We start from the raw sequence: 10,013 nt of genomic DNA, 5'->3' as shown, positions 1-10,013 counted from the left end.
AGGTGTATACCCTTCTACTGGTCCGTCGTTTTGTTTGCGCTGTTTTTTTCATTCGGATGCATTACCAACTCGCCAAGATTTCTACGCTTCTACAACTTTTAGCGGTTTCAACCGCTGTGACTTTAACAAAGACGCACGGACACCTCAAAAGATGGTGCGCCTACGAAACGCGCCAGCCGCCTTCTACCGGGCGTTGATTGCGCGTAAAGTGTATCAAATACACCAAGCTCGCCCTACCGCAAGAATCTTTATCCTTGGAGAAATCGCCTTTACACACGAGCTCCATCCGTCGGCGTCCTCGTGCCGCAAAAAACGAAAAAAAAAAAGAAAAAAAAAAAAACAAGGTCAAGGAAAACAAGCTTACCGGGCATCGCGTCTTGCTCTTCTCGTTTGATCGGTATTCAAGATCGACCCCCCGTACTCCGTTCCTGGGTACGCCGGAAGCTATATAGGTGCTCGTTTAAGCAATCATGCGCCTTTATGTCGCCAGGTGATCACGCTTCTCTTACCCATACCTACACGCGGAGAGCGATTATCAGGTGATTAAAAGGGCGCGATGGATCGGTCAACCGAGCACGCATAGCTCCCATCGCATTGTCAGCTTGGGGATAAACGGATTACAGCGATGGACGCGCCTACCTCGAGATCTCTCGGCAACACGCTTCCACTTGCCTTTTCGTCTGAACCAGCCTGTTTGACCTGTGGCCGAATGCTTATATACTACTCACCACGCAACATGTAAAGCTCGACTTCGTCGCAAAATAAATATTTCCTTCTCAAACCCCTACCCACATTCTCCACGGTTTGACATTTGCCTCCTCGATCGCTGGAAGGAGGAAACGCGACTGGCAAACTTCATCGCTTTTCGTCCTCTTTCCTTTGTGTAAGTTTTTTGAGGAGGAGCCGTAGTGCGTGCCGAAGGAATCTTTCACCCGACAGTCGACAGACAGCCTTGCCGACTCGCAAGATGCTGCTCCGAGACAAAGGTGTCCTCCGGACCGTCTTCATGGCCGTAGCCTCCGTGTTCGGCTACGCCATCTTAATCTTCCTGCAGTACGGTCTCCTGGCGCTCCTGGCGTTCCGCAGGGCCGCCAAGAAGATGAAGCACAAGCTGACGTTTCCGCACCTCAACAGTGGTACGGGTTACTCGGGACTGTTGACGCTCAGGGAGTGCGTGCGGCACGTGAAACAAGTGCCCAAGGACGCCGGGATGGCCGTTCTCGAGGAGACGGTGGACCTCCACGCCGTCGCCAGGTTCATCCTATGGTGCATGGCGGTGGGCATCAAGACTCTCGCGGTGTACGACATCAACGGTAAGTGTCCATCGTCCGTCTTAACACAGAACGTGTTTTATCGGCTGAATAGAGCCTTTTCAGAAGTCAGCGCCATCTAGTAGATGGGGCGCCAAGTTTCCAAGTCCGCCAGTCTGTTGGACGCGGAGGGGGGGGTCGCGTCACTGTTTGGCGCGAGCTTGGTTCGACTCGTATTGGACACGAGGGCGGCGTCAGCGTTCGGCGTGTACTCGGATCCAATCACACGTTTCGTGCCAAAAAAATGCCGATGTTGCTCGAAGAACAGACGAACATTCGAAAATGCTCTGTTCCGTGAGAGAAAGCGTCACAAAGAGCCGTAAATGTTCCCCTTAAATTAGAGGAAAAAAAAATTATTGTCACGCAACGTCGATTTCCCCGCTAAATTTAATGGAGAAAGTAATGTCCCGTAACGTCGACTTCCCCGCTAAATTCAGCGGTCACTGACGTCGTTGTGCGATCCCGAGTCTCACATACGCCAATTTGCATGCTACATTTAATGACGTCTAAGTTCTGCGGGGTTGTAGTGAGCTCTCACAACATTGTGTGCCCCCCCGGTATTCACGCGGCCCATAAACCACGTGAACGCCCGATCGAGAGGTTGGACACACTCTATAATCTGGGCTCTTTACGCGGAGAGCAAGTCGTCTGCTTGTTGCGCTGGAGTCGCGATGACGTCGAAACGACACAGAGCTCCGATTGGCTTTGGCCAATCGGAGCGATTGGCTTGGCGATTGGCTTGGAAAGGAGAGTCGGTAGACCTCAATGCTAGATGCCTTGCAATCTACCCACTATGTTTTTTTTTTGTTTTTTTTTTTAATTGGCCAATAAAAGCTTGGCTGGCATCATCGTAACCCGTGTGCAAAGGCAGACGAACTTGCGCTCGGCATTCGCGATTGGTCGAAACGCTTTATTTGCATTCGTTTTTTGTTTTGTTTTTCGTCGATAAAAATCGGCGCAATGTCCTTGTGTACGTTTTGACGATGTTGGTTTAAGAATGCGACGACTCCGAGCTTTCGTTGTTGTTTTTACACACACACCATGTAACTTGTGTAACAGTTTGCAAGTGATGATGATGAGTAGTGAATGTTATACAACTCATGACGTCACGGCCAGGTAAATTTTGGTTGTGACGTCAAGAACGGAAACCATAAGAGTGCGCGTGCTGGACGTAGGGCAACTGAAGGACACGCCAAAACTGTTTTTTTTTTTTTTTTTTTGTGTGCGGGACTGCAGAGTTGTTGTTGTAGTTGTTTTTTAATGAGCAGTTACGTGAAAGTTTCGCGCTAATTGCTACGATGCGAACGTTGAAATACCGACTTCTTTCGACGAAATAATGCGAAACAACTCAGTCATGTATCTAAAGCCGGGCATCAAAACATTTTCGGTAGGTACGAAACACAGAATAACATTATCCGAGTACTTTTTGCATGTGACTTCGAGATCTTAAGACTTCATAGCGGTGTAATTTCGATAGCTGCAAGAGCGAACAATATCATCGAAGTCTGCAAAGAAGCTTGTTTTGTTTGGCTCTATTTTTTATTATGCATCATTTAGATAGTTGACTTTCACTAACGTATGTACGCGCGTAATCGCCGATAACATTTGAATTAATAAACTTCCTGCGGGTTAGCGGCGATGATAAAGGCTGCCGAACGGGCAACTGCAGGAACCGTGTTGGAAAAGGTCGAGCAGTTCAAGACGGTCATGAAGGATGCTCTTCAAGATGCCCGCTGTCCCAAGGATGCCGTGCAGTTCGTCCAAAACAGTAAGAATTTTGAACGTAAAAACTATACTGCATGTCCATGCGTCCGTCTCTGAACAATATACCGACTCTTCTCCACTCGCCAGAGCTGCTCTTCGACGAAACAATTGATTTCAGACGCCGCCTCAAATATGCAGTATTACTCAATTACAGGGTGCGTCAAGTGAACCGTTGGCCTTTCGAAGCGACCGCCATTAATCGGTTCTTTATTTATTCACTTATTTATTTCAGGTTACCACGCAACGCCAGAGTCATTATTGCAAAAAAAAGGGGGGGGGGGGGGGGGGTAGCACAGTTACATGAAAGCTAAGAGTGTAGTTTCATATACAATGCACAGATAAGCTAAAACGCAAGCTCACAGGTGAATACTTGCTAAACATCAGCAAAACCGTGTCACAGAAAAAAAAAGAACAAGCCTCATCGCTCGCAGCAACTACCTTGTTTAACAAAAAACGAACACACGCAAGACATCATTATCATTGGTCATGACAACCTGCCCAACTCTCTCTCGTAAAAGATGGAATCTGATAAGATGGGAACAGTGTCGTCAGGCAGTCCGTTCCGCTCTTTTATGGTGTTAGGGAAACAAAATATTTAAAAATGTTGGTCCCGGGACGCCTATTCTCTCATTTTCTTTGAGGTGGCCAATCTGCGAGAGACGAAGTTATGTGGTTGAATGAAATTCGGTTAACTAATCCCGGTGCGATCATGGTATATTGCATGGAGAAATTTCAGCCGCGGACGTCGCCTTCTCGTGCACGAGGGTTCCCAGTCTAATTGAATTGCACTTTCTCTGTAGTTATAATTTCTCGTAACGAATCGGGCTGGTCTACTCTGCGCTTTCTCTAGTTTGTTGATCCGATAGCGCTCGTTTGGGTCCCACAGAACACTGGCGCACTCAGATTTTTCTTACGTTAGAATAAAACAATGTTTTAATGCGTTAGCATTAGAACGCTCGTTTTAAGGATGACCGTATCCAAGCGGGTCGACGTACTCTGACAGGCAGAATACAAAAAAGCGGTGAAAAAATGACAGGAAGATCTACTGGTGGATTCTTGGGAAATCCGTTAGCATGATTCTCACTCTAACAAAAGCCCGTGCGTCTACTTTCCCGCACAACACTCGGAGAGCCAATCACCGCATCCTCTCGAGACAGCTCAGCGAATGACGAAGCCGAAAATAAGTTGTGACATTAAGCAATGCAAGCGTGACGTTTTGTGTCACGCTTCCATTGCTTCACGCCACTGCGGTGGCGCAGCTGTCGACACTGCGCATGCGCAGATGTTTCGCTGGGCTAGGTGGCGCAAGCTACCATCCGTTATAAAGGGTACAGCCGTTAGCATCCATCCATCCATCCATCTCTGGCATCAGGCGAATCTGGTTTCTGCACACCCATCTTGCCCCACATCCTCTGGCAAACGCGAGTGTGTTGGTCGATACCGCCTTCTGCGCGCCGCCATCTTTGTCCAGTGGGCTGTAGACCGTCTTCAGAGCATGCGCAGTTGATCTCTGCTGCCGAATATCGGACGCCGCGCACGCGTCCACATACCAGTGACTCGGCATTTTTTGTCGCCTAGATGATAAATGCCGGAAATGTAGATGGCACTGTACGCAAATTGCGAAAAAAATACCAACAGACTCACTTTTTTTTTTTCTTTTCTAGGTGATGATGCTAAGAACATAAACGGCACAGCCGAGGTCAAACTGTACGTCATCGGTCCCGAAGCAGGCAGGGCTGGTCTAGCCACCGCGCTCGGAACACTCTGCGAGGACTACAAGCGCGGACTGCTCAAGGACGAAGATGTCACCCAGGACACCGTAGACAAGTACATCAAGAGTAAGCGTCTCTGGGTGGGCTTTGAACGCGCGACACGTGTATGGTCTCCGACAGCTCAAGAAACGCAGGCCTTGCAGTTCTTGAGCTGTTGAAGTTGTCATTGTGTTCACAGTTCTTACTTCATGATACGTTTTTCGGCATTTTTATCGATCTCGTTGGCTGCGCAGTGATATTAAGTTTCACAGGGCTCCTCCCCTGTGTCTTTTTCAGCTGTCAATTACTAAAAAAAGGGCTGACGGACCTCTAAGGTTTCGTAGATCTAAAAGAAAAAATATATATTTTAAGAAGAATTTAAAAATGTTTTCTCTACCTTCAGAAACATCCCTGGCTCTCGGCATCCCGTCTCTGAAAACTGAAGCGCTATAGGTAATCTCTTCGTGAAACGCGACAACCGACGCGCGTTGGGTCACAGTGATCGCGTGACGGTGAAGTCTGACGATGAATTCGTGTTGCTTCGGTTTATGCAGACCCCCTAAGCCTGACGGTAACCAAGGTGAACCGTAGACTTGTTCTACCCCCTCTTGACGTTTCGCTTGCTGGTCTCCTGGTGCCAGTATCGAGATAGGCCCACTGCCGTTGTGTCGGGTCCGTCAGAAAACGAATACCTATTGCTAGATCTGTTTTTGTCGACCCCGTTTTTCAGCCGCCCAGGCATCCCGTACACGTTGAAACTTCAGTGACTACGTACCGAGAGAACATGCAGTGTTGTGACGTAAGGTCTTTTAAACGCTCCAAGAGTTCGCCGTTCATGCAAAATGGTTCGACGCTTACATACTAGACCCTTCTCAAAATTCACTGCAATCTGGTCACTCAAATAGTAGTTTACCTTCTACTGTACTAATGGCAGCAATTGGCCCGCACTCTGTAGTATTCTGCCGGACACCGTCACCTTCGCTAGTGAACGGCAGCCAAGAATGTGTGTTTTTATCTTTCTGGACCTCTCGGGGGTTTCAGTGTTGACAAATATACAACCGGTAAGGACGAAGAATCGGCCCACATTGAGGCCGTGATAAAATTGTATGCATCAAGAGGCTGTAAAGCACATTAAGTACCGCCTACAGACTGACTGATCCCGAGTTAAAAATGAACGCCTAAGCAGTTGCATTCAGTTCCTGCGTCGCATCGCACTAACGTCTCGAACGTATTGGCCTCGCATCATCTGCTTCGGAGCATCTTCAACGTCTTACATCATCAGTAAACAGAAAACCGCCAGTGAGTACGAAACATATATGCCATTCCTCAAATAATGATAGTGATCAAAGTGGCCAGACTGAATTTCGTAAAGGGTCTATATAATATAATCTCGACGTAAAGCGAACTCAACCTTGTCATAACGCCTCGTATAATAACATCCAGTGCACGTCCGAATTATTCGTGACATCAATTGTCGACATTTCGTATCAAACTATCAACATTAACTTCACGTCTTACAAGGGAAAGACGCCCAATCGACACTTAACAAAACTTCTGAAATACAAGTTACGTCCATACATGTTCGTTCCGTATTTGCTGCATGCTCCTCCAGGTTTCGGCCTGGCGGATGTTACAAAATAGAATCATATAGTCCTTGTCAATGGGACGCTAAGTACTTCATATTTTATTTGTTTCTGACCACGCAGATCAAGCGAACGGCATGCCGGATCCAGAAATTATCTTCCGTTTTGGCAATTCCAACGCCCTCCTTGGATACCCCCCGTGGCACGTTAATCACAGCGAGATTCTGTAAGTAGGACGCAGTTCATTTTATGCGCCAGCAACGGCGCTGCTTATGCCACGGCACGTGACCAAACACTTTGCCTCTCGCAAGCTGGTTCCCGCGCACGCGCAGGGGTTGTGTTCTATATGTTACCCGAGTAGGTACGAGTTACTCTACCGGCTCTAATCATGTGACAACACTGATAGAGAAAGAAAACTTTTTACTCTATCCGGTCTTATCGCGTGACAACACTGATGGAGCAAGTAAATGTTTTACTGATGAAATTCATCCCACTTCGCGAAAATCCGATGGCCTTAGGTCGAAGAGGTTTTGAGTAGTTGGAACGGCAGGATGTGCCACAGCCTTTGAGTTTTCCGTTTTGAACTGGGAGTGGTAGCTGCCGCCATCTATCGCCGTGGGCATCATGAGAGCCAGTCGAGACAGCCGTCTCTACTTTCTCGGCAAACCCGGTATCTCGGTGCGCCAGCGACTTCCCTCTCCCTCGGCGTCCAGCGACTGCGCCATAGTCCTGTACAGCCCGATGCGGATGCGTTCAGTTGGACACGAGGTGAACACACCGCTAGGGGAAGTATTTGGCGCTGTAGGCGCACTGTCTAAAGGCCCGTTCACACTCTTGCGACCTCTTAAACCTGGGTTCCTTAAAACTTCTTAAACCAGAACACACACTGGCGCCATCTATTGGGAAGCAGTGTAAACTCGGCGGTTCGGCATATTTTTTTTTTTTTTTTTTTTTTTATTCCTCGCGCATTATCCTTTCTTTATGGCTCGAAAAACTTTTGTCAATGTTATAAACGAGCCTTTCTATGGGTATTACGCACATTTGACCTCGGAAATCCCACAAAACCTTCGCTCTTGTGAAATGCAGTTCCAGGGTCACCGCATAGATGGCGCCACAATGCTAGTGTGTTCCCTCGTTCTAAACACATTTAAGAAGTTTTAAGAGATCTCGTCTCTCTCAGTCGTACTCGGTCGCAAGAGTGTGAACGGGCCTTAATGCAAATCAGCGGAGTGGTATGTATCCTCCCTAGCAAAGTACGTATTTCGAGCGAGGCAGGGCACGGTTAGGTTTCAGGATGCGAAGGCTGGAAACCTCTACTTTTAACTAGGTTTGGGTGACTTTTGGAACACAGCCCTGGCTTGTGGTGAGCAAACGTGGGTTTCGCTCTGAACATACGTTCCTTAATTTCGAATCAGTGAGCCAATACCCGAGTGTTGGATCTCCTTCCATTTTTAAATAGCTGTTCTAAAACAAAACGAAGTATTTAATCTAAGGTATACAGGTACACTATACAATAATTACATGTGTGAATAAATGAAAGGTCAACTAAACAAATAGTGCTCCCGTCACACCTTTACCTGAACGGTCGTCATTCCTTTGAAATGGAATTCTAACAATTTACTTACTCGAGGCAGTTCTGAAACCGCTCATAAATTTTTGTCGTTCGTCCTCTGATTCTGTGGCCAGAAATCCTTAAAAAAAAATGTGCACATTGAGAAATATTTAGGTTAATTTTGTGCAACATGGCTCGCTGCATTCCATTACAGTTGAGGACGTGGAGAACATTTCGAAATAAAGGATATTTCTTCATAACAGATTTGTACGGCACTCATTACAAAGAAGCAAATTACTAGTAATCGATTACTTTTTAAAGTAATTTTCTAACAACTTGATTACATTCATTATAAAGCAGTAATCTGATTACTTTAAGAAATATTAATATTACTGGTAACCGTAACTATATTTCCCTCCTGTTTTTAATGGCAACCTTTGTGTGTACAAGTTTTCCGCCACGAAATCATCAAACCAAATCTGACAGGAGTATCTTACCGAAATTGGCGAATTAAGAAGATAAGTAGTTCACAGTTCGATGATTCTAATATAATAATGAACACTATGAAACACCCGTTTTCAAACCGGACGTAAACAGCCGTGTCCTTCTGAAAATCTGAAGTAATCGGAGAAGTAACTGTTACTTTTTCAAGTAACGTCCAATTACTTTTTGTCTCGAGTAATCAAGTACTAATCTAATTGAATAGTTTTTAAGCAAAAATGAATGTAACTAAAGTCGATTTTTTTTTTTTTTTTTTTTTTTGTCATTTGAGAGATGAGAGCTCATCGGTTCCATCACCTTTCGTTCCAAAATATGCCAAAGGTGTTGCCTTTATGAGGGAGTAGGTTTACAACTACAACCCATAATGCCGTTGCGTTTATTCCCTCCGATTCAATTGTACTTCCAGCACAGAGTTGGGGGCCTCCCCCAGACGAAAAATGTTGGCCCAGACAGCTTGAATGTGTTTGGGCGCCCGTACAAGCAGCAGCTTGCTTAGCATTCTTCACCAACCGTCCATTAAAATCACCTTTCTGTGATTCACTGACAGAATGAGAACGGCAAGGTGCCTCATTAGGTCGCATGGCGTGGCGTCAGGCCACGTCATGTGGCCCTATGGCGGCACATGTTACGTGACGGTACATAAGACCTATAAATACTATTATTTAGAGCGACTTTGGGATGACGTCAAGCAACACTGCGACGTCCTTGCGTCACGTGACGTTGCGTGTACCGTCATAGCGTCATCATATGACACCAGGACGCCAGACTCGCCTGACGTCACGATGTCAGTAACTTCGCATAAGACGTATTAATACTACACACCTAGAGCCCTTTTAGGATGACGTCACGGGATGCCGTGACGTCATCGAGGCTACGTCTGTGGAGAAGAGATTCTCAAGACCTGGCTTTATAAATGCCGTGCGTTTATTACCGGTTTTTACAAAGAAACCGATTGGTGTGATGACGCCGGCGTCTGTCTGTCCCTCAACAGGGATCTGGGATACCACAGGGACGTGCTGCCTTCGGAGTTTGTCGAAGTCCTCGAAATATACAGCAAGATTGAGAAGCGATATGGCAAGTGAACAGCTGGTACACCGGAAGGCCTGCCGGATCGAACTGGGACGTCTACACAAGAACATAATCATCGGGGATCATGTTGCGATGGATTAGCATCTGTAAAAATAAAGGTATCTCCTGGTATTCATGGAATAAATTGAGACGGCAGCGGCAATACCCAAACTAAAAAAAAAAAAAAAAACTTCGTTTCACATAGACGACCGAAAAAAGAAGCTTCGAGTATCGACACTTTACGTCCCGATAGTCTTGTGGGCGCGGCCCTTTTGTTGCCAGGTAAAGAGCGAGCACAACAAAGCACAACGGGCCATGTGACCCTCTGATTTTAGGTTTGGTACCAGGCGACACAGCCGGTATCGCTTTAGCTTTAATATTTCCGAAGGACGCAAAAGCGTTTTCTTGGATTTCGGATAAAGCTTCAGACATCGGTGTGGTACCGTGCTTCAGTGTGGTTACTCTGAAGCACGGTATCTTTAGT

At 46.5% G+C, this 10,013-nt stretch overlaps 1 protein-coding gene across 1 annotated transcript; it reads left to right on the top strand.

Annotated features, from left to right (window-relative positions):
* The first annotated feature begins 939 nt into the window (after nucleotides 1-939).
* LOC8031157 (dehydrodolichyl diphosphate synthase complex subunit Nus1) lies at nucleotides 940-9,661 on the top strand. The gene is made up of 5 exons (XM_029984380.4): nucleotides 940-1,313; nucleotides 2,980-3,078; nucleotides 4,739-4,912; nucleotides 6,532-6,634; nucleotides 9,453-9,661. The coding sequence occupies exons 1-5, from the start codon at nucleotides 968-970 to the stop codon at nucleotides 9,541-9,543; spliced, it is 813 nt and encodes a 270-aa protein (XP_029840240.1). The 5' UTR covers nucleotides 940-967; the 3' UTR covers nucleotides 9,544-9,661.
* The last annotated feature ends 352 nt before the right edge of the window (nucleotides 9,662-10,013 follow it).

The sequence above is a fragment of the Ixodes scapularis genome, unplaced genomic scaffold (genome assembly GCF_016920785.2).
Source record: "Ixodes scapularis isolate PalLabHiFi unplaced genomic scaffold, ASM1692078v2 PGA_scaffold13__105_contigs__length_92229423, whole genome shotgun sequence".
NCBI lineage: Eukaryota > Metazoa > Arthropoda > Arachnida > Ixodida > Ixodidae > Ixodes > Ixodes scapularis.
Note: the sequence above shows the minus strand (reverse complement) of the source record. Positions and strands in the feature narration are given on the sequence as shown.

Excerpts from the sequence above, each read along its gene's own strand:
- LOC8031157 (XM_029984380.4), top strand. The coding sequence starts at position 968 with ATGCTGCTCCGAGACAAAGGTGTCCTCCGGACCGTCTTCATGGCCGTA. Across the intron at positions 1,314-2,979 it reads CGCGGTGTACGACATCAACG|GAACCGTGTTGGAAAAGGTC; the intron begins GTAAGTGTCCAT and ends GGGCAACTGCAG. Across the intron at positions 6,635-9,452 it reads GTTAATCACAGCGAGATTCT|GGATCTGGGATACCACAGGG; the intron begins GTAAGTAGGACG and ends GTCCCTCAACAG.